This window comes from Linepithema humile, chromosome 4 (genome assembly GCF_040581485.1).
Source record: "Linepithema humile isolate Giens D197 chromosome 4, Lhum_UNIL_v1.0, whole genome shotgun sequence".
Taxonomy (NCBI): domain Eukaryota; kingdom Metazoa; phylum Arthropoda; class Insecta; order Hymenoptera; family Formicidae; genus Linepithema; species Linepithema humile.
Genome location: NC_090131.1, coordinates 30,861,506 through 30,889,319, shown reverse-complemented (window position 1 = coordinate 30,889,319; position 27,814 = coordinate 30,861,506). Strand labels below are relative to the sequence as shown.

The following is a 27,814-nucleotide window of genomic DNA, read 5'->3' as shown; positions in this document are numbered from 1 at the left end:
GTATGGTGCTGACAATAAGTGTCGTTCATCCATCCATTCGATGCACCCCAAGCAGCGTAAAATTCATCCCCACAAACGCGCTAACTAAAATAGGGTTGCTATAGTAAAATAAAATGTCAATACTTGGTCGGCATCAAAATGAGGAGATATCATTGACGTTTTATACGCATAAAGGGTAAAAATATTGATATCGGCTTCAAAATTAACTCTGCTTCTAACGATACTTCTAAGATACATAAAATTTCATTTAAATATATAAAGTTTGTTGCGAGAAATAAAAGGGTGTTTTTGAATCAAATATTGGATACGAATTTGTAAAAATGTTCTTCACAGAATATCGATATATCTTTATAGAAGAGGGCGGCTCCACCGGTTCGTTGGCGCGGCGCGGAAAAGCTCACGATGAATTTAGTATAGCGCTAGGGAGCATGAGGTAGTCGCGGACCACACGGAACGGAACGGCTGACTCCAATCAATACGTTCGTCGCGCGTACGCGACGGACGGAAGCAAGCCCGTGGCGCGCTTTGCTCTACTCCACATAGTTGAGCTTTCAGTCGGACGCACGCTCGCGTCGGAAGCTCATGCGTCGACGGTACCGTGCGCGGTTCACCGCGAGACTTCACGTCCACCCGCACCGTAAGCGCGCACCCCCGACCCTGGCGGCGGCGCGGCACGGGAATCGCACACCCTGACAAGGTGGAGTAGCGTCTCGGGCGGCAAAATGGCGGCCGCGATAAGAAACAAATGATCGGGAGTGGTGAACGACGATATTGAGAGAAAACGCCTAGGCCGGCGTGATTCTTCTCGGTGGTGCGCGGAATCTCAGTGCTCGCTCTCGATCGCGCGATCGGGGCGGCTGATATTCAGCGTCGCTAGGGAAGAGAAGGTCGCGCGGCAACCGCGACGCGTATTCCACTCCTCGGAAGAGAGAGAGAGGATCGCCCGGATTCGAAATCACGAGGGTGGTCATGAGGGAACTCGTCGCTGGACGATAGTCGCGTGCAGGCGCGCTGACGTGTGAGCGTGATTCGATTATCGATCACGGATCCGCCGGCGGAACGAGGAAGCGCGCACGGCGCGAGAATGCTCGCGAAAGGAGCGATGTGGAATCCTGCGAAGCGCGTAGTCGGGGCTGCGGAAAACGGTGCCAGTTCAATGGATTGATGGACCTGCCGATGGGAATCCGATCGCGTTGCAACCATGCATCTGCATTTCGAGAAGAACAACAACGCCAAGTGCGACTGCAATATCTTATCGCTCAGCTGGATGGGCAAAGTGCCGGACGAGTCGCCGGAGGTAAGTTGTTTCCAAGTGAAAAATAGATGTGAAACAATTACAAAATTCCTTGACGGAGTTATCAAGTATGATTGAGTAATTTTACAATGGCTGTATAAATCGTTATGAAGAAGAGCTCGTTCTTAGTTTGACGATTTTCATGCACGATAGATTCCATTCGAAATAGATTCGACGCTCCACATTTGATCGAACGAATGCAAGAGGCTAAAAATATGTTTTACCGCATCATTTGGCATTCCGCAAGTCACGAAGTAAAACAGGCCACCGTTTACAATCGCTAGTAATTCAAATTAATGTATTAGCGTAAGCGATGTAATCAACCAACGAGTGTATTGCATAATGTACGACTACAGTTGTTACGTTTGATAATAGTTTTTGCAAGTAAATTATCAAAACAAGTTTATATACGTTCGCTAATAACGCATAATTAGTATATATATTAGTATTGAGAGACTCTCAATAGAAAAAATTCGATCTGAAAGCAAACGTTTAGCTTCGGTGTTTTGACCTCAGCTTCTCTTCAGCCAATTTTTAGATCGTCGAGATTGTCCATAGTTATTTTCGTATAACGTCGACTGCTGCTGACGTCATCGGAGAAATTGTAGCTTGTAGTTGAATATGCAATCTTCACTTTTGTGATTTAACGTAATCGCTCTGAAATCTCTGTGGTTTAACGCAAGAACGATCGATGTCACTTTTCGGTCAAAAAGATGTGCTGCATAATAAACTCCAACAAATATGATCTTTTACAGGCAAATTAGTTAAACTTAATTTTTTTGAAAAAAAGTTCTAATTTCTCCGTGAAAAATTGTATTTGTTAAAGCTTATTATACGGCATATTTTACTTTAACCGAATTGTAACATTGATTGTTTTTGTATTAAGCCATAGGAATATTGAAAGAAAAGGCTCGACTTCTTATGTTAAATTAACAATAATTTCTATTTTAAGATATACTGTTTATTCGCACCATCCATTGCGGTAAAGACAGTTTATCCGTATTCAGTAAAAGAAAGACAGCAACAAACAGAACGCTGAAGAGGAGATTGTAAACGTTAACGGGAACACAGTCGACACTAAACCAGTATATAGGCATGAATAAAAACGTAGTTGCTACACGTTACTTTGACACGTATACCCAGCTTTACAGCGCGAACGACAGTAGATAAAACTTTTGCTCTGACGAAAGCGAACGAGCGCTCGTGCAAGCTAGTAATGAGTGCGAAATTAATTTGCCTCTGAAATAACTGAAATAACTGAAACTAAAAACTATAGCAGTCGGATTATATTCGTTTGATCGGTTAAAATTGTTTGTAATAGAATCTGACATCTGACTGACGTTTTACGACCGTGCAATCTATGACAATAGGACATCTATCTACGTATACTATGTATTTGTGTAACACTGTATTTATCGATACAGATTCGATCCTTCAATCAAATCGAACCAAGTGGATAAATATGACGTAATGATTGTTAATTCTCTTAATATGTTTTAAATCCTAAAAACACGGATAGTTTTCGATAGTGTTCGATGTATGTAATTAATTCAATCGTTATTTCGTGATTTTTATCAGAATTCTAGCGCAATGGTGAGCGATAGAATTAATAGAATAGAATATTTCAAACCGAGAGCTCAGAATTCTTAATGTGTGCAAGTCACATACACAATCGGAGAAATACAAACGACAAAGAACATTTTTCCAATAAAGATCTTATCTTCGGAGTCGTGAGAGAATCTCTTCGCCAATCTGTAGGGATATCTCGTGGGTTGGCGGCGGATTAATAACGCTATAGAGAATCGCGGGACCGAAAATGTGGAATCAAAACAGCCACAATGCGGAGACTGAAATCCGTCGGAATGAGAGGAGTTGCGAGGGCGTCGAGAACGATACGAGGATGAAGGGGTTCACAGGATGGTTAGCTACGAGCCGCGTACAGCCGCGACTTGACTCCGATAGCGAGGATGAGGCTCGGTGTCTCGAGTGGATCTTTTCACGGACCAACTAACGAGTACCCAAGTTTCCTGCAACGGGCTTTGTTCCGCACCACTTACGAGAGGCCATCGAGAGGCACGAACTGGTACCGCGCGAGATATGCACCCTCCGCGAAAGGGTGGGTGTAGCCGCAAAATTTTTCCCTGCACTGAGGCACAATAGCGTTCAAAAAAATTCCTTACTTATTCCGCTGCACGTATAATTGAGATTGCATTTAGTTTCGCAAGAATCATTGATTACCGTATAAAATATCGTTCGTCCATTTTTTTTTGCTTAAAACTTTATCTCGATCGCTTGCAAATTCTCTCGTTCGACGATCAGTTTGGTATTTTCCTAGTTGAGTACGTACACGCGGGAATTAATCTGATTGCCGAACTTGGACCCACACGACAGGACGCAATCGATCAGAATTAATTACGGCGGCCGTGCTTCATGATCAACGAGCACGTTCCTCGCCCTCGCGTCGTCTAATTCATCGCCGGAGACCAATCTGCGATTGGCGATTCGATGGAAGCCAGCCCTTCGCGACGTCAGGAAGAAGCGCGATGAAAAGCGTGTGGAAGCAGGGCGGCTCAATTACTGGAAAAATAATTGACTTATGGTATAGCGGAGCGAATTCGATTGAGACACTCGAGTCAGCCGTCACCGGGGGAATTCGATCAGTGCGCTGCCATTATTTTCTCGTTGTTAACCGTTCGATAACCGCCTCGGGAGAAAGAGGCAGTTCGTCGTAAAACACCGATATGCTCCGGGTTTATGCACGCAACAGACGTCTCGGAGAAAAGGTTTAAAAGCCATTACACGGCGCCATAAATTTTACATGTCTCCGTGTAAAAGTTTGCTGGGGATAAATGGCGGTCCATTAGAAGGGACAAACGCGCAACAAACGACCATTTTACCAAAGTGCGCCGCGATCAAGCGGGATTTACTTGCTATCTCGTTTCGCAGCTGAAAAAATTCTGCAGCTAATTAAATTTCCTGGATAATATCTCGCTGCTCATTTGGGATGAAAACGTTTCGGAAAAAGCTCCGCTCCGAAATCTGTGACCCGTGAGAAAAGTGAGATGCGTATTTAACGCATTGAATTGTCACATATGTGTCCGTGATAATCCACTGTCATACGTTTCCATTATACTCTCGCATTGTGAATCGCATTCGAATCGATAACGTCATTATTGAGAACCGTTACGCTACTACTACGACCATTGTTCGCCGGTAAATTGTATCGAAGCGTTCGTTTCGAGAAAGCGAACACGACTGCTCCTCCTCCGATTCTCTTGCGCACGCTGCTCCTCGCAACACAAAAAATAATCCCGCCCGTTCCGCAAGGCGCGTCTTCGCGCAACATCGATTTCCCTCTCTATTTTCCGCGGATTGCTTTCAACGTGTTTGCGAAGATTGGATTACCACTGATTTCTCTTCCTATCTCCGCTGCCGCCATACTCTCCCCACTGTCATATCACTGTGATTCGCAAAAAAGGAACACCCTCATGATCATTGATTGCAACATGTGAAACACTTCTCACCGGTAAGATGATAGGAATCCAGCGCGGTTTTGCGAAGAACAACAATATACGCAAGCGATGTTGGCATTGGTCGAACATAAGCGTCAGCAGGCAAGATTCACAAGCGGGACATGAATCTCTTACGATAATTGGGAGCAGCTATTGTTTGACCGCGTCTTTGTCCAACTTGTTTCTCGATAACATCGGACTGCTGTCTGAGAAGATAGCTACCGAATTAATTGATTTTCCCATATTGCTAGTCTCCCCCATTCAGAGAATTGCTCCAACAATTGTTTTAGTGCGATTCCAGCAGTTCACCCTCGTATTTCATTTTGTTACAACTATTTTGCAAAACATCTCAGCCAGATCACGCTTTAATTATTTGCAGTCCGGTGAATATACACAGACCGCATACGTGCGCAACGTGCAAACTTATCCTCCAGGAGCAACGAAATACGAGTGTACAAACTACGACTACGCCATGATTTAATTTGAAATTTTAATGAAACTCTATAATATAGTTTACGCTTACGGGGTTATCTTACATGCAATGTTTCAAGGAAAACTTCATGGCGGATAGAAAAGAAAAAAAATCCATGAGTTGAAGAAGCTTTAATATAAATGTGAAGAGGTCAGAAATATATGAAAGAAATATCTTTTATACCGCGCTTTGTTATTTCTTTCCGATACTTTGAAAAGAAGAACAAGCGCACTCTTTCTTCTTACATTTACATTCTTAAAAGTGCATTGTTAATTAACTGGCAATTCGAATGCCCTTCAGAATAGCTTTTCGATATTGCAGTAAATTGAAGAGATAGGTATCAACCTATCGATGGGAAGGATGCCAAAGGGGACGCAAATTACTGTCTAGGTCGAATATTTCCTGTATTTGTGATTACTTCCTGTGCCAAGATCAATCCATTGGTAGAAAATATGCAAATACAACTTTAACTTTTGTTTTCGGAAAAAATTTCCATTTGTGGCGAGCTTGGCACACGTCAAGAAATGAATAAATTTGATATTTTTGTAAATAGCGCACGTATATCTCGATATTATCTTTTCTAGGGGTTCAGACTGCCTTGAGTAATTATACACACACACACACACACACACACACACACACACACACACACACATATATATATAACAAGCCTGAGAGTGAAACCCTTTTGAGCACTGAAGCCTTTGCCACCTGATGCTGTCACGTTTTGAGCGGAAACATTACGTGCCGACGAATAATACTAGAACCCTCTGTTCTGGTAAGCATCTTCGATTTCAATTGAACAATCGCACTGTTTGATATCGAAGATTGTAATAATCGGTTGTACAACAATTAACTTAACTGATTACTCACAATTGTCAGTTTCTTACGCCTACACAAATACGTTACACGTTGGACATCAAGTTCCTATTATACTCTGTAAAATGAATAATGAATCAATTAGGAAATATTTTAGAAAATGTTTTCATCATGATAACTTGATCACCGAATAATTATTCACAAGTTTACGAGGTATTTAATTTAGCGGCCGGAGCCGCTATTACTTTAGTACGCAGTTTGCGATATTCTACGTGACAGCTCTTTTCAGTCTCATTTACGTCACACAAATTTCGGAATAATCGTGATGCTTATCATAAGTGACGTCATTTCTGAGGAGAAAATTGTTAAAAAAGTTCCCGTGTTAAATCGGCGACACAATAAATCAAAAGTATGACGTCTCGTGCTGTATCGTAACTAGCGTTCTTTTTTTATTTGCCAGGACGAAGGATGGAAACTCGACCGTACAAATTACTATCAGGAAGGATGGTTAGCCACCGGCAACGCCCGCGGCTTGGTGGGAGTGACTTTTACCACGTCACATTGTCGTACCAGAGCCGCGGAACTTCCACTCAGGGCGAATTACAACCTCCGAGGGCACCGTAGTGAAGTAAGTATCGCCTTTCCTTTAACTTCTTGTCACCGGCACCGCCTGAAACCGCTTGAACGCTTGAACGAAACCAGTATTTAATTTCTTCCTCCGAGTTTCCTTCCCTGAGTATTAATATCGCTTGTTATAGCGCATTTTCTCAATTTTAATCTTTTTTAGGTCTTGGTTGTAATGTGTTTGTTTATTTAACTTAGGATTACAATTGCGAGAAAGTAGGAACAAAATAAAATGCTTGTAATTGCATTTGATAGCTCTTATATTTCACAGGTTATTTTTGCCACGCCAAAGTAGCGATTTATAGACTAAAGATGATGAATGTGCTTAGCAATGCTAAGCATTGTTGTGATATCACGGTTCGCGAAATCGGGTCTTTCAACGCGAAGCAATATTCTATCCGTGGTTACTTTGCAACATCACGGAAGGAAGCGCACGAGGGTTATCGGCTAGTAGCAGCCAGTGTATACGCTTTATCTGCTCGATACCAGTCGCGTTAACCGGTTGCAGAACGTATGGGTTAAATCGACAAAGAAATTGGATGGTTGCGCGTAATACTGATAGAAGCTCACGGTGATGTATTGAATTGTTAGCGAAACACAAATGTTGGTAGATCGGCACCTTATCGCGACAACGGCAATTGACACGTAAGTTCACATAAATCAAGTGATTAATATCAAGCGACAGATTTCCCTCAAATGGAATATAACGTTAATTTGCATAAACCAATTTTAAAATATCGTTAAAATAAACGGCGAGCGTTTATATTTTATAAATAATTTGCATGTTTAAAGTAACTCATTGTCGCCAACACTGTTAATGCGTAACTGGTTCAAATTTCCACGCAGATTGTTGTCGCTCAACGATAATTATAAAGTTCGCTAATATTTCAGGCGATTTAATAGTTTCATAACACATCGCCGTCGTGCCAACTCTATCGAGCCGAAACTTGGTGTAATCTCTGTATCGGTAGTAAACGGCCGCGCGCCAGCAAACCGAGAGTCCTTTGTGGCCCTTAATCGATATTAAGCCATAGTGCGCTTTTAACGAACTGCCTGCAGGTACTTGCGGACGCTACGTTGTACGATTTCACGAGTCTATACACGCTCGGCCGAGTCTCGGCCGAGCTACCGCCGCTCCGGCTTCTCCAATATTAATATCACCGGCTTAAAATCTCGGGGGTTGCACCCTGAGTGGGTTTACATCTGCCTTCCTTTCGCGCGTGTGCTTATTGCGTCGCATTTCATTCTCACCCTCTTCCAGATTCGCGCGACGTACCCTCGACTTGCCCTCGTCCTGTTTCCACATTTGCTCAAAAAGTGTCCGTGCAAAGGAACGCGAGTAATAATTCCTGTCAATTGTAAATCCATAAAAAATACATGACGCTCGCGAGTGCCCAGATACAAAGGCCATTATACAAGGACGATAGCGATATGCAGCGAGATATATTGAGGCTTTCGTACAATGCGCTCGCATTATTTCTTTCCGATTTCCGATGAAGCTCGGCAAATCTTTCTCGTCTCCGACAATTTTCCGCACTGATATACGGATATCCTTCCGCAATATCATACACACTCGCGAGTGCAAACGCACCTTTCTCTCGCCCTTATCCTTTATGGATACGAGCCACTTCTGTTCAAGGGGTTGGTCCGTACGATAACGGAGTAAGAAGTAAGGCAGAAGGCCGGGATTGTACGTAAGCGTCGCGAGCGTACTCCACGTGATGAGATAAATGAGACGTTGAGACACGTTCCCGCGAGGAATTTGTCCCCCCGTTCCCTGCGCATTCTGACTTGTTTGTCCTCGAAATGTAGGGAAAACATTTCTCGCAACAGTAGAGTATTTTAAATAATACTATCAGGCAAAATTCGTGAGCGCTGAAAATATAAAAAAATATTTACGAAGCCAGGGACAAATAATTCGCGCGACAATATTCGGTTTGTTATCGTTTTACAGAGATGTTTGTGTTGATAATTGTCCGATAGATATTGTTCTATGTCTGTGCAAGCCTGTGCAAGCCTGTGCAATGTATGACAGCATGTACTTACCGAGTTACAAGCCAGTTCGAAGTTGCTGCGCGATGGTAAATTGTCCGACGGCATTTAAACCGGCGTTAATTAAATTGAGATCAGCACCCCGGCGTGGACGGCGCCTGCCTCGGACACGATAGCGGCACGCGTGCACACATATGAGTGTGCGTTTGTGTATATAGATCGGCTCGCACGCGCACACACACAACACACACACGTCCTCCCTCGTGTTCATCTGTTAACTTTTCCGAACCCCACGGACCTTTCGCCTCATTTAACGAACCTTAGTCAATAAGTCAACGTGTAGGACTGACACGCAGACACAAGACGATTACACCGTAAACTGCACGCGGGAAAATGATCCCGACAGCGGAAACCAGGTCAGACAATAAGCACAAAGTTAGAACGAGACTCGTTCATTTCGTTATATCTCATTAATTTGTGATGTATATGCTTTTGAATTATGCACTGGACAAGTCGATTGTAATACTCGTATGGTAGAAACTTACTATTAGATGTCGAAGCGTAAAAAGAGAGTAAAGCTCATTCACTGCTAATATAACTTGCAGAAGTTCCATTTTTACGGATAATAATGAGATTGTTACAGTGAAACTTTCGATGGAATATAGATTTAACTTGCTGATCGCGCTTGACTGTCGAACGATGCGATTAATTTGCAAAGAATTTTTTTTTCTACTTACATATGATACATATGCAATTTGACAAAAAATTTTTAATAAAAGCTTGAAATTTTACGTCCACTTCGGTCCACATTTCAGAGTTTAAGGGTAGCCGCCGTCGTATCGATCTGGCACGCAATGCTGTTTTAAGACCGCGGTTCTCAACTCTATTTTCACAGTAGTTGGATCTCTATCTTTAGGAACGTTTGTTAATAAATTACGTTTTTTTCTTTTATCTTTTACACAAGTGTACGTTGTGTGTATATTAACGTTGTTTAAAAATATGTCGGAGTATACTTTGAATATACCATAAATCGTTGTGACGGCTATTTATAAAGTAAATAGTGAGCCTTGATGTGAGATAAAACCATTCTTGTTATAAATAATACTCTAAATAGCAAGCGGAAGCAATCAGTTTAACGCGATTCAGGACACAATATTTCTGCAGATTGCAGTCAGCGACTTGCAGCTAGATAAGGGTGTATTTTCAGTTATTTCTGTTCTAGGCCGTACCAGCCACGTTCGGACCTCAAATCGATAGCGCGATTATATCTATTCCTTGTACAGTAACTGTCACTTATTCGAGCGGACAATTTCCGCGTTTTTTTGATGCGCAATTGCATGGAACGTTAATTTCCAAATCCTTTTTTGTATTTTTTTTCCAGCAAATCCCTCATATAGATCGTGCATGCTTTCCAACACAATTTTGTGGTAGTAAAGTAGAAAAAAGTTTTTGCACATCAAAATCAGATAAATTTTATACAACTTTTTAGCAAAAAAATCGAGACTTACGCACGTGCTTACCTCGGCGGCTTACAGCGCAATTCTAACTGAGTTTTCCTAGCAAGTTGAGGTTTAATCTTATAAGCCAAGTAAGAGATCCGTCTCGCATAATGTTTCATTACTCGCAAGAAAGATAAAACTTTGATGTCGGCAAAGAAATTTTTTTCCTTGCGCTGACATCATTAGCCCTCTTGCGCAGTCTTCCTCGTGTATAAGTAACGCACCGACGGAACCTAAGTGGAACAGTGAAAACGTAACGGCAGGGTTGGACTGCGCGAGCCCGCTAATCCCTCGGGGATAAGCACACGGAGTACGCGTGTCCACCGGATAGAGTCGTTAAAACGAGCGCATCGTGCTGGAAGATAACTCTGTGGAATATTAAACGAACGATATTGTATTATACGTATAAATTATTCATCTCGCGGATTCAATACACGTTAATCGCTTCTTCGCAAACCGAAGGGATTCGGTGGTGGGAAAACACATGAGGTAGCGTCAATGGAGTGAAATACGAACCGATGCAATAAATTTAAATGCCATATCTGCAATTTGAGAAGCGTGTGGAATTAATGTACGTTTGTTTGTAGATTTTCAAATAAAGAATAAATTTATACATTATTTTGAAAATTAATAAACTATTAGAAGACATTTCAAAACTTGTAGAAAAATATGAAATATTTTGTTTTGCTTATAATGTTCTAAACTTGTAAGTTTGTTAAATTGGTTCAATGTAAATTAGTCTGTCATTGCCTTTAATGTTTTATCCAACATCCCATTAAAAACTTTCTCTACGAACTCGAGAAGAATTCTATTAATGCTTTCCATTATTCAGAAGGACGTGAAAAGTTTTACATATGTCTATATAAATAATGCGAAACGGAAATTTAAGCATAGAAAAGTGTAAATTTCAATATGGTTTGTCATAAATCACGAGGTGAGAAATTGAGCCAAAAGAGCAGGAGAGATTTCTCGCGGGAGTACATGGCGCGTGGAGTTACCTTGACACTGAAAAAGAACGAGTGTGGAAAGGAGCATCATTGATTTACCAAACGAGCTTGCCGAGGCGCACTCCGGCACTTGCTGCAGCCTTTACCGCAATGCATTAGCAGTCAAAGGATTACGTGACGATCGCCTCTGCCCTTTCGGGACGGAAGTCGCTTGGCGAGAAGAGTTGCAATATATTTCGAAAGAATTTCACTCCCCCCCCCTCCCCCCCCTCCCCATTATCTATTAACATACATTTCTGCGGATAAATTTTGGAGGTGGACTGTGAATGAGATAGCGAAATATGGAAAGTGATTCAAGTTTGCGTCATTATAATACGGAAGTCTTCTAGAGTGAAAATTAGAGAATAAAGCAGCATGAAACAAGGACCGTGACAGAAATTAATTTCAATTATGTTTCTTTACTGTTCTTCATTCTTGGAATTGTGTACTTGTACATTGAAATAAACGGCATAGAAAATGGCAACGTTACAGGTCGTAGAACTTTCAACGAACCTTAACGGCGAAAAAGAAAGCGACGACCGTACTATTACAGTCTCATTTGGCGCTCTTTACGAATATGTCCGAAAATACAATTACGTTCGATTATCAGGCGCGCCGTTGTATTCTCGCCCTGCAGTAAACGCCGCACGAGGCGAATACGCGCAGACAAAAGAGGCGTGGAAGGTCAGCAGGGAGTGCTATTCACGTTCAATGGTTAAACGAAAAATGTATGGGGTGTTGGAAAATATGACTTTCCGCCGGTATGTGTACGTAACGAAAGCACGGGGGTGTCGCGCCACGTATCACATAAAAGCTGATAATTCCACCGTGCACTCCGTCACAGAATATGATTATGCGAGCAAGCATTCTCGTCGCTTAAAATAGATGCACTGCGTCAATTTGTGTAGCCGTATCCGGCTTACATACGACTACATGATAAATCTAATCCATCAAGAATGCGACTCCTTTTAATTCACCATCTTTTTAATCCACCCTCACATTTAAATTTGCATTATTAAAATCTAAATTTAAATAGACATTCTTGTAAAGAAATCTGACGCAGGAAAGAATATATATATATTATAATATGTCTTCTCATAAAAGAATTTACGGTCTTCGAATTCTAACGGTTTCTCCGGACGCGTTCCAGTCTTACATTTTAAGCGATTTTGGTGTCATAAAAAAATTCAAAGCACTCGTACAGGATTCTTATCGATCAACACCCTTGCGCTATCTCCGCTATTCCCTGACTTTCTCTCACACGATCCTGTCGCGGCAATTTACAGCGTACCCCCGGACAGATTTTATTGCATCTATAGAGCATTGCACGGGAAATTCCGTTTATTCCTATCAAGCGAGACCAGCTTATTGTAACGCGATTTCGTCCATCGGTAAAATTTCACGTGATGGAGTCGCGCGTAAAATCACAAAAAAAAAGACGAGAAATTTTGTTGAAGTGTTTGCTAATAATGTTTGCGAACAGTACATTGTTTTAATTTGAATAAAACTATTCATGTTTTACAATAATAAAATAACGTTACTATGTGTCCGCGCGTTAGTACCAACGCAATTATTATACTTTTATACTTAAAAAAAAATATCATTTCCGAGGAAAGATAAATTTGCAGCAACTTACTGGTTAATCAATCACAGAAGAATCCAACTGTGCACAACAATATATAGTGAAAAGTTTGTCTATAGAAGTTGTTTCGTAAAAGTATCGATAACTTTTCGAATCTTTTCTCCGTGTATCTACGCGTATGTGTACTGCAGTGAGGGTTGATGCACATGTGTATATCTTGTCACCACATAGCACGTACAATATTCTCCTCCTTCTCATTTTTCGCAGCTCACCCTCGTGACTTTATCCGCACTTTCTACCCCTCGAAGAATATCGGACGGTCGATCGAAGCTTTACGTACTGAAATATTAATCTGTCGTGTGTTTTAGAAATTTGTGAAAAAATAATGGTGGCTAAAAAGCATTTTAAGTAAAAAAAAAGTTATAACTTCTAATACTATTGTATGATTTTGAACTAACGTAAAATCAATGGAGAGTAATAGAAGAGAAATTTGTAAAATACGATTAATGAATAACATTACAAAGTGTAATAACGCGTGTATGATAAACCGTAGATACAATTTACACTGCATAATGTTGTTTTGCTATTCAAGCATTTTTTTCACAGTTATCCACTTGTAATCAATTATAATTCGCATTACAAGCAAAAAAGTATTTGCAAGGATATAAATAATTTTCAACGAGTAGCAGCGAGTTGTTATCTAACGTTTTCATACCATAAATTAATTTTCCAATAAACTTCTATTTGCCGTACAAACACGATAAAAATATAGACGCCGTCGTTCGTCACTGCAGTAGAAAGCAATCGATTGACGATGGAGCAATGACCACCTCGGTGGATATCGCATATTCGCGACTTTACCCTATATAAAATTTACTTCGGTTACTGACAGCATGGGATATATCTTAAAAGCAAAGGTCATGACTGCCTTCCTTCAAAGACTCATTTAATCTCTTCAAATCTTCGATGATATCTATTGAATAAGTCACGAACTAGAATCAGTATCTCGCAATCAGAATACGTCTTCTAGTTGATATCAGACAATAATGCAAAACTACAATTCTCTTTGAGACATTAATCAATAATTATGTAAATTATTTCTCATCTATTCCCATTCAGTTATAAGATAAATATAAATGTGATAAAAAGATTCTAATTAAAGATGAAAAGATTTTCATCAAAGATAATTTAAGACTTAGATTTTCTATTGATTAGACAAAATTAATTACGAGAGCAAGATGAAATATCGAAATATCGATATATGGCGATGTATTAAAGCACGGCTTATTGCTGGTAGCACAAAACAATGACGGTCTTTGTAGAATACTACATAAATGAAAAATTGGAAAATTAAAGATCCTTGTGTGTATGTGGATGATAAGTCGAAAATAATTCGCTAATATAATAATCGATAACTTTGGCCATAATTCTTAATTTTAGCTTACAAATTTTATTTATCTGGTTACAGGTCATACTTGTCAAATGGAACGAACCTTATCAGAAACTGGCCTCGTGCGACAGTTCGGGTGTGATCTTCGTCTGGATCAAATACGACGGACGATGGAGCATAGAATTAATCAACGACAGAAGCACGCCTGTTACGCACTTTTCTTGGTCTCACGATGGTCGAATGGCTCTTATATGTTACAGAGTGAGTTGTGTGATAGTAGTTGAGTTTACGAGGCAATAACCGTGATTTTCCCTTGCATCACATTCAATCACTGTTCCAATATCACGATATAACGAGAAAGAAATTCGTTATCATTAAACAAATTAGCTCCGATGAAGAAACGTTTACTTATTTCTCAAAGTATCATCATTCGATTCAAAGAGCGCTTTATTCAATGCGTCGACACAAGTTTAAAAAATTATGTTCTTTTTTTATGATCTCGTTGTGTTGCGCACACTTTCTGCAAAAGATTATCTGCGAAGAATATAATATTTTATCGTAGGACGGTTTTGTACTGGTTGGCAGTGTCGCCGGTCAGAGGTATTGGTCGTCAATGCTGAACGACAAAGCGACAATAACTTGCGGCATTTGGACTCCAGACGATCAGCAGGTTTGAAAAAATTACTTCATGATATTTTATAGGCTTTCGGCTTAGATTAGAAACGGTATAACTAAAGCAGAAAGAAATCGATGTCTACAATATTTGCACATTTCAACATTTCAACTGACAATTGGAAAGTCCAAAAAATTATAAAAAATAAAAAGGTGAAATTTATTTAGTTATAAATTTGTCTACTGTCAAGTTTTGTTGTTTGTAAATCAGCTATGATCTAATTAATGACACGAGCGTTTGAGTGTTATACACCGCTTACGAAATAAGATATATCCGACTCCTAATAAGATCGGTGTATCGTGTTTCGAAGAATAAAAACATTCTTCGCATTGTGGCGTAGTAGTAGTACACTCAATCATTGATTGACAGCGACTCAGTACTCAGGGTTAAAAGCTTCTTTTTTTATCACCGATAAAAGTGTCTTCGATAGAAATGATAGGAGAAAAATAAAATGACATTATTCACTTCCGACCTTCTTCTTTAACAAAAGGTCTATTTCGGCACGACCGCGGGCCAGTTAATCGTGATGGACGTTCACGGAGCTATGGTCTCAGAGGTGCAATTAGCGGCCGGTGTTACATCGATGGCCTGGAGCGCCGAAAAGTTCACGATGGAGGAGGATGAGACGTGTGACCGTTCTCAGAAAGGTATTAATCGCAGCTCTTAAGAACGAGTTTGAAATAAATGAATCGCGGTCGACAAGAGCGTGAACGGGGCGTATTAATGCATTTACGATGTATTGTGCAAGCACAGATGACCGAAATTACGTACTGGCCGTTTGTCTCGCCGATGGCAACATCGTCATGTTACGATCGTTTGACGATGTGTCGCCTATTACAATACGCAGCAATCTAAAACCGCCGTTGCACGCCGAATGGAGCAACTCGAGGAAATTACTCGCTATCGCCGGCACGAAGGAGTCTGACGTTCATCCGAGCAATCCGCAAGAGTACACGAATCTTCTCAAATTTTATTCGGTCCATGGTACTCTCGTGTACACGACGGAAATTCCGTACACGCAAGTACGTGCATGTAGATAGGAATACTCGTCATTATCAGATACGTTACTGTGATTATTTACCTTACAATTTCCTTCACGGTCCACGCTAGTGTCCTGTATCGGCGTTGACATGGGGACACAACGATAGACGGCTATTCGTAGCGACTGGAGCGCGCGTCCATGCAGCATGGGTCTCCAGGTGAGTCCTTCTTCCGACTCGTACTCGTGTTTGTCTAAAAGCAGAGATAATACCGACACTATTTGTTTTCATCGGAATAATGCACACCAAAAAACACAATGAAGCAAGTATTGTTTGTGTTTGCAGAAGAGTCGGTTCGCTTCAGTTATTGTCGAGACTGGCGGTGAGAGCGGCTCTCACGAGGGAATCCAGTGTTCAACAACTTCCATTACCGCCGCGATTAAGAGCTTCGGTAGCCGCTCTCTTCGCCAACACAATACGGTAAAAAACGTTTCTACGACTCTTGGACCGAAAATGGTCGGAGTGCCGTTTCGTTGACGCGAAGAAACACGATATAAATCCGAATATGCTTTTGTGTATTTTTGTCAGATGTTCCGTACCAGAACCGAGAGAACTGCGACGCTTCGTATCAAGACCACCGCCGGGAGGCAGCCGCTTGCACTGCACCATGCTTAGACATGCCGATGAACCCGTACCGTGTTACACGTTGTACCTGGAATACCTAGGCGGTCTCGTGCCACTTCTCAAGGGCCGACGTACCAGCAAGATTCGGCCCGAATTCGTAATATTCGATCCACAAAATCAGGAGGCGCTGCAGCTGTTCGACGATACGTCGCAGTGCCCGTCGTATAGCGACGGCTCGGACACCGAGAAGGATACCGCGGATTTGTGCGGATCGCCGCGATACAGGAAAAAGAACAGAAAACGCCGGGAGGAGAGATCGAGCGACGAAACGGCGGAACGTGACGAAAGGACGAACGATCTCACATACGTGGATACTTTACCGGAGGTAATGCAATCTCTCTCTCTCGTATTAACTTGTAAAGTGCATCGTATTTTATTACGAATAAATTGCGTGCGAACTTCAACGCGGCCTATGTATCCCAGAGGAGCGCTATTCGCGTGACCGACGGGCACGACTGTGTGTTATCGATAAGGATTTCTGACGTAGCATATCTGTTCGCAGCACGCGAGACTGGTCGAGGTAACGTCCAATATCTGGGGCACGAAATTCAAGTTTCACGGCTTGGCTGATTCGATACCCGCTAACCTAGGTCAGGTGACCTATCGTACGTCGTTACTGCACTTACAACCGAGGCAAATGACGCTCGTGATGACGGAGCTTCGGGATGATTTGCCCTCGGGTAATTCGATATATTAATTCAACTACACGATTTTATTTTACATACAAGCTCATACGTAAATATGATTTTCACAGGTCCAGATCCGACGTTCAATCCCAATCTGTTCTCCGAAGACGAAGAAGAGTCGTATCAAGAAGCGAGTTCACGGACCACGCCGGAAACGCAACCGCCGCCGATCGCACCGATGACCCCTCGTAATGCTCGGCTGAATCATCCGAATCGACCAAAATCTCAGATCTCAAATCAGTTTTTGGCGACGGAGGCTCTGCCTCCGTCGCTGGGGAAGATCGAAAACTACGAGAGCGAGTATGTCCCGTATATGGATCTGCAAGACATGGGTAATCTGTACGAAAATATTAGAAACGCGCCAACAAATACCTATCGTACGCCGCCGCGGCACAATCCGCCGAGATGCTGCGACGTGCCGGCTTTGCAGTCGCCGAAAAACGCGGTAGCGCCCACGCAAACGTTAATAGCAACATCGAATGCGGGCGCAGATTACGCCAATAGCATTCAGAGGATGAAGAACGTGCTCGCGGATCAGCAAGCGACGAAGAAAGAACTGGAAAACAATAAGCTCAATCAGATCTCGCAGGACGACAAGCCGAACTTGGCATCCACCGGCCCAACGAATATCATTTCTATGCAAAACGGCCAGACGCTGAACGCGGAGGCGTCAAGCAGTCGATATATCTCGCAAACCCCGATTGTCAATGGTTTGGAAAATACCGATTACGCCGCTACGCAAACTGTATACATGAATGGTCTAAATAATATGACGTACGCCGTGGTTAGTGGCGTCCAAACCGCGACGTCGCAGAGCGCTCAGAATTTTGTACATAGTAAGAATAATCAAAATACCGGGGCGAATGCGGCGAGTTCCAATGCGACACCGCCTTCGAATAATTCTCAGCTCGGGCAAGCTTCGAGTCTGCTTAATAAGAACGGCGTACACGGAACAGTCTCGCCGGCGTGTTCCTATCAATTCCCGGAGAATATCGATCAGTGTTTTGCTTCGGCGTGTTCGCAATGTCTTTCGAAGCATAAGGATCCCAAGTGTCACGTGTGCCGTGGTAAGACAAATCCCGGTTACGTAAACGCCGAGTCGCCTACTAATACCAAGCCCGAAGACGATCTTATGCGATTCAGCGACGAGGAGAGCCGCGAAAACGCAGAGATGCTGGAACAATCGTGCGGTGTTCACAGAACCTCGACGGTGATCAGCATCGGTCCGATGTGCTCGAGTGATTCGATAGTTCGGAGCTGCAGCGTCGGATATCTGGATCTGGTGGATGCCCAATTGGTTCCGTGCGACGTAGCCCTACGGATGCTGCGGAGAGACGCGCCAAACAAGAGACTGGTGCTGGTGTCGCGTAAAACGAAACGGCGAAAAAGAAATAAGCCTCAGCACGAAGTGAGCCAGCCGAATTCTAAACCGCCCAGGCTCCGCAACTGCGGCAAGTCCAAGAGTCTCGATTCTAGCGATATCTTCCCGAGTAACGAGCAGATAGCCTTCCCGCCGCAATTGCCGGAACACGTAGAGGAAGCGACGGGATTAATCAATTCCGAGATTGCTGAGGAGAACACGGCAAAGTACAGCGAATCGACGGAATCGCCGAAGAATGTAACGAGAAGCGAGATTGTCGACAAACGCGAGGAAAGTAACGAGCACGTCGCTTATGAAACTCATAGAGAGACGTCGAGTCGACTGGAAGCGGCTGCATCTCCCGTAAAGTGCGTAATCAATTTAAAAGTAAATCGTTGTATATTGATAGAAAAATTGCACATCAAACGATTCTAAGTAAAAAGCTGATTATATTTCAGAGGATCGAGCCCGAGTGGATCTTTCGCTTCGTCGCTCGACGGTCTCGCCGCGAGACTTCGAGATTTCGACGACAGTCATTCTTTGCCACCTCCTTCACCCCGACCATCATCGAGGTAGTATACATATTATATCATTGACTGCGCGCGCGGATCGTTAGAGATTTACTTGTATCCGTTCAACGACAGGCTGCCGAGGAGTTCGCCCAGCAGCCCGGCGCCATCCAAGAAAGGCAAAAGGCCGGCGTCAGCCTCTCCGATACGAAGAAGGCTCTTGTCGAGTCCGTTGTTGAGCAGAAGAATGAGAAAGAGCCGCGGTGAAAGCTCGGACGAGGAGGGACTTCTTCAAGACGATTCCTCGTCGACGACGAGTTATCGAGATCTGGAAACGTTTCAGAAAGCGCAACTCCGCCAAAAGGTTTGTGTCGCCAAACATTTTCAGTTTCGAAAAAAAGAGTATATTCGATAAACATGTACTCCTTTGGAAAAAAAGCGCGAGAAAACGATATCAATATGGGCGTTATTTACAGCTGAAGCAAAGAGGAGCAGGTATATCCGGTTCGAAACCGGAAACGATAAGGCGCGATGCGCAGCTGGTGATGCAGAATAAAGCACCCATGTGGAACGAATCCAGTCAAGTGTATCAGCTCGATTTCGGTGGCAGAGTAACTCAGGAAAGCGCCAAGAATTTTCAGATCGAATTCAGGGGTAGACAGGTAAGATCGGGAAAATGCGTTTCTTTAGAGATTAAAATATTCCAGTCAAATTGCACGCGTAAAATGTCGCAAAATTACAGGTGATGCAATTTGGAAGAATAGATGGCAACGCGTACACGTTGGACTTTCAATATCCGTTCAGCGCTTTGCAAGCGTTCGCCGTCGCTCTGGCAAATGTCACGCAACGGCTTAAGTAACTGTCACTCTCCAACACGTCTAATTATAAGTTGCACAGTGGAAATAATAAGGCTGCAAGACATTTGTATTTGAGAGCCGTGTTAAAAGGATCGAGAAATCGGACAAGTTCGATCTCTAATGAACAGTTCTCTGATAAGAAATTTACACGACTTTCGATTGTCAAGATCGCGAAGCTCCGTTCGCCGATTCGCGAATTATCCAAGACAGTCCATCAATAAATTATTGCTAATGATAATAGTCGAGCGACTCGTGTAATTCCTAAAAATATACGTCGATTTTATCACGGCCATAAAGGATCATGTAGAGATTGGCAAGAACGGATAAATCGCGCATTTTTCGGGCAATGTGCAAATTGATGAAATATATATGCTAATTCGCGAGTGCAGTTGCGAGCGATTTGAATTTGAGTGGAACACAAAAATTTTGCGGCAGCTATGTAATGTTTTCGTTAAACGCTTTTCCGTCGTACCGTCCAAAATATTTCGTTTCTCCCAACTTCGAGCGCTCATTTTGTATAGTTTATGCGACACGTTGGAGTCTAGTGACGCTGTTGAAGGTACACCTCGTTCATTTTTGCGGTCTCCGCCGAATGTGTATTCGAATTTTATATACATATACTATATATATACATATATATATATATATCAACAGATTCGTACGCACGGACGAGAGTTTCATGTTGTTCAATTAAATGTTTCTTAATGCGTATGATGAAAATAACATAATAATGATAACGATAATAATAACGATAATAAGAGTAACAATAGTAACGTAACATTTTTGACGTCCGGCCTGTAATGGTCTTCGCCATTAATGATAACAGGACAGACTTATTTCTACTGAGAAAGATGGAAAGGTCAGAGCGAAAGTACGTGTATGCGAACGTATGCATCGAGATAACCGTCGTTTGTAGTACTTAACCCGAGTCGCACGACTTAAACCGTGGTGCTCACTTCGTCGGTTTCGAAAGCGACCGATATCGCGAATCGCGATCGATATCAGGCCTATGTGGCACAAAGTGCTGCTGCTGGCGAAAAATTTGCCATGTCAAGTTTCCGTCACCGGGGCGCCCGAAATAATAAAAATCCGACGTGAGATTCTGCACAGATTAATATGCAATGTAAATCACATCATTCTGCATTGCCATATGTATATACACATGGCATTATTAATGTCTTACACTTTCGAATGTTGATTAAAAAGTTCACAGCTATTTAAATACTTCATTGATTGATTGAAAAGCTAATAATTAGTAGAGCAAATCCAAAGCGAAAATCCTAAATTACAAATGTAAGACATTATCGATGCCCAGCGTTACGTATACTATACGTGCATACAAATCATCGATAAAATGCGAACCTCACCGATCACTGTAAAAATTTCTGAATACGGAGAGTCAAGGTCTACTTACAGATTACGCCACATTTTTCTTTCATGCAAATTCGCGGCAAGGTAAAACTCTCGAATCATGTAAAATAGATTTTTTTGAGATTTTTTTTTTTCGACATTTGCGACTCTGCGCCTGGACCTTGAATTATACAAAATATAGGATCATATTTTCTCACAACATCATGTCTACATCGTGATGACGTGTTTACATCGCGTATTAATCACTAGAATCACTGAAATCACGCATGTCGCTCTACGAACATCGACGGTGCTAATCGAGATTTAAATTGCGTATTCGCTACTGATTCGCTCGTGACTCGGCGCTGAGTCGGGACGAATGCTCACAAACAGAAGCTGTCGGATGAATACGCAGTTTTAAATGTCTTTACACCGCCGAGTTGTACGTTTCGAATTTACACTTCAAAGTTACACTGCATTCATATTCTGTGTTCGAGACATCCTACACTCACAAACGAGAACCGTAGAACCTTTCGTCGGATATTCGCACTAATCGTCGAAGTACAGAACGGTAGGTCGTACGATTAATTCGTTTTCTAGTCGTCCTTAGTATTATCCATTCCCGTTCGTAAGCCGCAGCAAATAATTGTAACGTTGAGTGCTACTTTAGCATAATATCGCAATGCGAATCGCGAACTCATGCACGCATACGATTAAGTTTGAGGTCAAAATTTAAATATATTATCACGTAATGGGATTTTCTGAAATCGTGAAATTTCTGATATTAAACGGAGTAGTCATTAATCAAGTATGAGTTCGCGAATTATTCGTAATGATAGGGCGAAGAATTTTGTATTCCGAGTGCAGATTTCTCTTTCATTCGCGAGCGCGGAATGCATTTATTAAAAAAACAATGTTTCCTAATACAATTATAAAAATGAGTGATATAGAGTTCTCACATAGCTGCTAACTTTTAAATACTATTGATTGCAAAATGATATAACAAGCATAATATACTCTTCTTTTCTTTTAAATAAAAAAGATAGAAGAGCAAAAATCATATTTGAATATGAATTACTTGAAATCATGTATTCAGAAAATAAAACGCGCGTGCGACTGAAGGATAACTCAGCATCAATTTCGTGTTACATCAATCGATTAGCATCTCATTCCGCCATGCAATTCCGATCGAACATATCTCATTTGTTGTGAGAACGTCGCATCTCCCTTCGGCTCAGCCGAGCAAAGCGGATTTGAGTCACGCGATTAAACATAATGTTACATTATCGTGTTAAGGCCTCCCCAAACAGTATTCTCTCGGATTTACACACAAGTTTTATGCATATTAGAACAATTCACGTATAATTGAAATTTATTCGCGTACAACGGGATTCACATAAAAATACGTATGCACATTGCGTAAAGAGCTTGCTTCATTTCTTAAGGATTTAGCGATCTAAAGCTTTTTTTTTTTAGTAAAATGTGGTTTGAGAAATGGAGCAAATCAACAGCGACCCGATAGAAATACAATCATAAGGTCCAAAGTATATATAAACAGTAAAAAAAAATGATAAAGAATATAAAACTCCCCACACAGCACACATATCCGTAATCAAAAGATGTCCAGAAGACATTTCGAAGATATCTTTGAGAGATACGATATCTTCGGGATATCTTCTGAACGTCCACCGGATACATGCTGTATGGGAGATATCGAGATTTAATGATATTGCAGTAAGAATGCTATTGCAGAGTAAAAGATGTTAAGTACACATATAAAAATAAAACTCTTACATATTTGCATACAAAATTATAAAAATGACACTTTTAATTGGTCTAATTCAGATCAACTTTTTGTACCGCAAGTTGATTTTGTACCGCTTTTAGATATGCGTGCTGTGTGGGCTCTTAAACAGTTTTAAATTTATTTTAATTTGCCCTACTATTAAAACTAAATTTTGCCGAAAAAATATGGATCACTAATCCTTGAGAAATGGGTCGTTATCTTTGGAGATTATTGTATAAAACAACGCGCGAGAACGATTTTCTAGTCAAATAATCGATGCTGTGATTATCCGTACACATAAAATAAAATTTAAAAAATCACGTACTTTTTTTGTAATCTTCGAGAATTTTAGCGCATTGTAGGATCGCGCGATGCTTCAACGCCATTGAATAGAGTGCCTACATTTGCATTTGACGAAATCGCCTATTTAACATACGAGATTAATACTCGACGAGTTTCAACGATCGATGTAATAGTTCAAAAACCTATATTCCCGTTTCAGAGAGTTTGAGAGACTTTGTTTTCACGCGTATTTCCACACATTTGCATTCAGGCCATACATTTTCCAAGATATGTGTCTAAGAAGGAAGATCAAGATTTACAAGTAAATAGTCTCTGGATCTTTGCTAATTCTATTTTTTTTTCAACCACTTTCTGCAGAGTGAACACCTAAGACGTGACTGAGCTCCAAAATGTTCGGCCTAGCTCATGTTAATCTAGATATGTTAATCCTCTCCTTTACGTTAGATGCTTCGTTTTTCTCTTTATTAATGTAACGTTAAAGTTGTGCTTAAAAAAAGGAAACGCTATATGTATAAATCTCTTACGACTGAGTATATTATAAGGAGACGATTCCACATATTGTATTGGAACGGTTTTTCTTGTACGAATAATATATTGTTAATTCAGTTCTTGCCTTAGAGCTAACGATAATTCTGTATATGTGCAATGTAATTTTGTTACCGAACACATTAACGATTATCGACTTTGTAAATAAAGGAGGAAATATTACGCGTAAATATAAATGTATGATTCATTTACTGCTAATTAAATTTTTACCTGTATTATTTTTAATAATATAAAAGATATTACTTTTCTTAAAATATATGTTTATAAGATATCTGTTCAACAGAGATAAAAAAAAATGCGATAAGTTCGAATATCTCTAATACATGCTGTGTCATCGTATTAATATACCTTTTTATAGAATTGATGTCATATATTTATGTATCCTTGAGAGATTTTGTGTCAATTTCTCAATATTTTATAGGATCCATGATTGTAGTGACTGCAATTTTTCAATCTTTTTGCATAAATAACTTGTTTTTTTATTATGAGAGCATCCGTCACGTCAGGACTACTTCTTATGCAGCTGTATTCTTGCCGGGAGGGCGCTAGGTGCTAGGCGCTGAACAGATTTTTCTTCAAGCACACTTCAGATCAGACTCTAGCGCTGTCCAGTACTCCAGTAAGAAGCTAGCGGGTTGGTGGTGGTGATCGCAGCAGTGTTTCATAATATCTGAGTTAGTTTGTGAGGTTAGTGCTAATATGTTGACTCAACAATCATTAAAGTGTATTGTTTATCGCAGTGTTATCTTACAAATTACCTTGAAATATTGTCGAATCATTTTACTATCATAATTACTTGACAAAAATTACAATATGTGCTATTAAAAGTAAATTGTTATCACACAGTGCTAAGTAGGCGTGAAATTAAATGATATGTTACATTTACAAAACTCAAACAACACACAAATGAGATATTTGAAAGACGTCCAAAAAATGTCAGGAAAAAAATGCCATTTTTTGGACGTCTTTCACATGTCTTTAAGATTTGCCTGTTGTCTGAGAAATTTATTTAGCAAAGTGTTAGGCATATATTTTGTAGTTTAACAATATGCTAGGCGCACATAATGTTGACAATATGTTATTTTTTAGCATACAACACATACTAACAATAGTATGATTTTATATTACAATATTTATTCATTCTCAATATAACATTCGTTCTTTTTTCTTTTAGGAAAAATGCATTTGTGCTATGTGGATAATATACCAAAACTTGTAAATAATGCATTTCCAAATAAAGAGCCATGGCAAATAGTAGCTATGACAAGCTCTACTACACTCGCTATGGTATGGCTATGGAATTTTATTCATCAGGATGAAAGTAAGTATTTTAATATTATATTTATATATTTGATATAATATTTATATTTTATTATTATTACTTTAGTTTTTTTAAATGTAGATGTTTTTACATATGTATATGTATATTGTATATGTTATATAGGTCTTGTGAAACGTGGAAAGAAACAGCTGTTCAAATTAGCTCGTTATGTTCCTTATATTCGTAACAAAATAGATAAGGAACTGAATGATGTTAATGAAATCTTCGAAAAGGATGTTTTACAAAGATTGAAAGAAATACCATTTATTGTTCATCTTCCTGAAAATGGTCTAAAAGATAAAAGAATATTAGATTTAGTAAACCAATCTGTTTACTTAGGTAAAATTAATTAATATTACTAGTTTCTCTTAGTAAATGCTACAATATTTTAACCAACCAAATAAATACCTTTAAAACTATCTCACACAATTTTTAATTTGTCTAATTTTTTTTTTTTTTTTTTTAGGTGATTATAACTGGAAATCAGGTCGTGTATCTGGTACAGTTTATAGACATGATAGTGAGTTGCTAGAACTTGTAGGAAAAATTTACTCAATTGCATCTTATACTAATCCCTTACATCCAGATGTTTTTCCTGGAATTTGTAAAATGGAAGCAGAAGTCGTTAGGATAGCCTGTCACTTATTTCATGGAGAAGATACAACTTGTGGAACTGCAAGTAGCTTTATCATTATTTTTAAAGTTTATAAAAATTATAGATTTAATGTGATTTTTGCAATGTACATTTTAGATGACTACAGGAGGCACAGAGTCTATTTTATTAGCATGTAAAACATTTAGAGACTATGCTCGTGAAATTAAAGGCATCAAAAAGCCAGAAATGGTGATTCCAATTACTGCTCATGCAGCGTTTGACAAAGCTGCACAGTACTTCAATATAAAAGTACATTATGTACCTGTGAATCCGCATAGTTTTGCAGTTTCCATTCCAGCTATGAAAAAATTAATTACAAGAAATACAATAATGGTAACCTAATATAATTGTACAAATTTATACCACAAGCTTACTTGAGTGTAAAAATTTTTTATAGTTAGTAGGCTCTGCACCAAATTTTCCCTATGGAACAATGGATAACATTGAAGCAATTTCTGAATTAGGTATAACATATAACATACCTGTTCATGTAGATGCTTGTCTGGGTGGTTTTCTAACTTGTTTCATGCCTGATGCTGGTTATCATATATCACCCTTTGACTTTAGGCTTCCTGGGGTGATCAGCATATCTGCTGATACACACAAGGTATCTATCTGCGCTGTATTAATATCTGATATAAGAAATAGTATGATAGTAGACGCATGATTCTATAATAACGATCCTTTTTCAGTACGCGTATACCCCAAAAGGATCTTCACTAATTCTTTATAGAAATAAGAAGTATCGACATTATCAATATACAGTAAGCACAGATTGGCCTGGTGGCATTTATGGTTCTCCTACCATAAATGGTTCTCGAGTTGGTGCCAATATCGCAACTTGCTGGGCAACAATGATGTATTTTGGATATAATGAATATGTGGCGTCCACGAAGAAAATTATAGAAACTACCAAATATATCGAACAAAAGTATTTATTTTGAATATATTTTTACACGATAATTGATTAAAAATTCTCACAATACATACAAAAATATATACTTTTTTTTTTTAATAGGTTACGGGAAATGAATGGAATTTTTGTGTTTGGTACACCAGCTACTTCTGTTATCGCGATAGGTTCCAATAAATTTCATATCTACAGACTTTCGGAAGCCCTTAGTGCCAAAGGCTGGAACTTGAATACATTGCAATTTCCTTCTGGTATACATATATGTGTTACATATATGCATACTGAGCCAGGAGTAGCTGATTCATTCATAGAGGACGTTAAGTTTGAACTAGAAACGATCTTGAAGACCCCAAATATTCCAGTAGAAGGCAAGGTAAAAACAGCAAATACATATTACGATGATGTAAAATTACTTACAGTGATGATTATCGTACGATTTACATTCTTTTTTTCAATCTTTTCTAGTTTTTCCCTTGTTAATATATTCTACTGCTCTTGGGCAATTTTATAATTACAAATAGGATTATTTTATTTTATAATTACAAATAGGATTTTTTTATTAATCGGGTAATATTTTTCAGCTTGCAATGTATGGAACGAGTCAAAGTGTCTCAGACAGAAGCATTGTGAGCGATCTTACAAGATACTTTTTGGATTCCATGTATTTCACTAAAGAAAATTAGACAATGTTAATTTAAAAAAAAATAATTTTTATATATCATAATCAAAATATAAAATATATATTTTTTCTATATAATAGAGAAACAAAAAATTAGCTTAATATAGCTTAATATTTTTTATAACTATTTTAATAATTTTTAAAATAGAATATTGCATTATAAATACTTATAAATATATAAATAAATATTTCTATTGTCAAGTATAATATATACTTGTATAAATATATATAAGTAAATATTTTTATTGTTAAGTCTATTGTTCAAGTGTAATAAATCCTTTTTTTATGTATTGCAAATTGTAATGAAACAGTATAATGAATAAAGAATATTCTAAAATAAAA

The 27,814-nt window shown here is 39.8% G+C and overlaps 1 protein-coding gene across 4 annotated transcripts; it reads left to right on the top strand.

Annotated features, from left to right (window-relative positions):
- The first annotated feature begins 568 nt into the window (after positions 1-568).
- Positions 569-27,814, top strand: LOC105677267 (sphingosine-1-phosphate lyase-like). 4 transcript variants are annotated; one of them, XM_012375769.2, is made up of 16 exons: positions 569-1,297; positions 6,558-6,725; positions 14,249-14,431; positions 14,733-14,840; positions 15,334-15,490; positions 15,597-15,865; positions 15,954-16,042; positions 16,169-16,303; positions 16,412-16,832; positions 17,010-17,187; positions 17,262-18,921; positions 19,012-19,125; positions 19,198-19,426; positions 19,539-19,724; positions 19,805-21,840; positions 24,428-24,592. In XM_012375769.2, exons 1-15 carry the CDS (start codon positions 1,202-1,204, stop codon positions 19,919-19,921), a joined length of 4,110 nt encoding a protein of 1,369 aa, XP_012231192.1. In that variant the 5' UTR covers positions 569-1,201; the 3' UTR covers positions 19,922-21,840; positions 24,428-24,592. The 4 variants fall into 4 exon arrangements, with proteins under 4 accessions (XP_012231192.1, XP_012231190.1, XP_067209893.1 ...); XM_012375767.2 differs by having other exon boundaries at positions 24,394-24,592; XM_067353792.1 differs by lacking the exon at positions 24,428-24,592 and adding an exon at positions 23,558-24,080.

Bases quoted from the DNA above. Each gene is read 5' to 3' on its own strand.
- LOC105677267 (XM_012375769.2), top strand. From the start codon at position 1,202: ATGCATCTGCATTTCGAGAAGAACAACAACGCCAAGTGCGACTGCAAT. The intron at 6,726-14,248 runs GTAAGTATCGCC...ATCTGGTTACAG, and splicing joins TCCGAGGGCACCGTAGTGAA to GTCATACTTGTCAAATGGAA. The intron at 15,866-15,953 runs GTACGTGCATGT...GGTCCACGCTAG, and splicing joins CGGAAATTCCGTACACGCAA to TGTCCTGTATCGGCGTTGAC.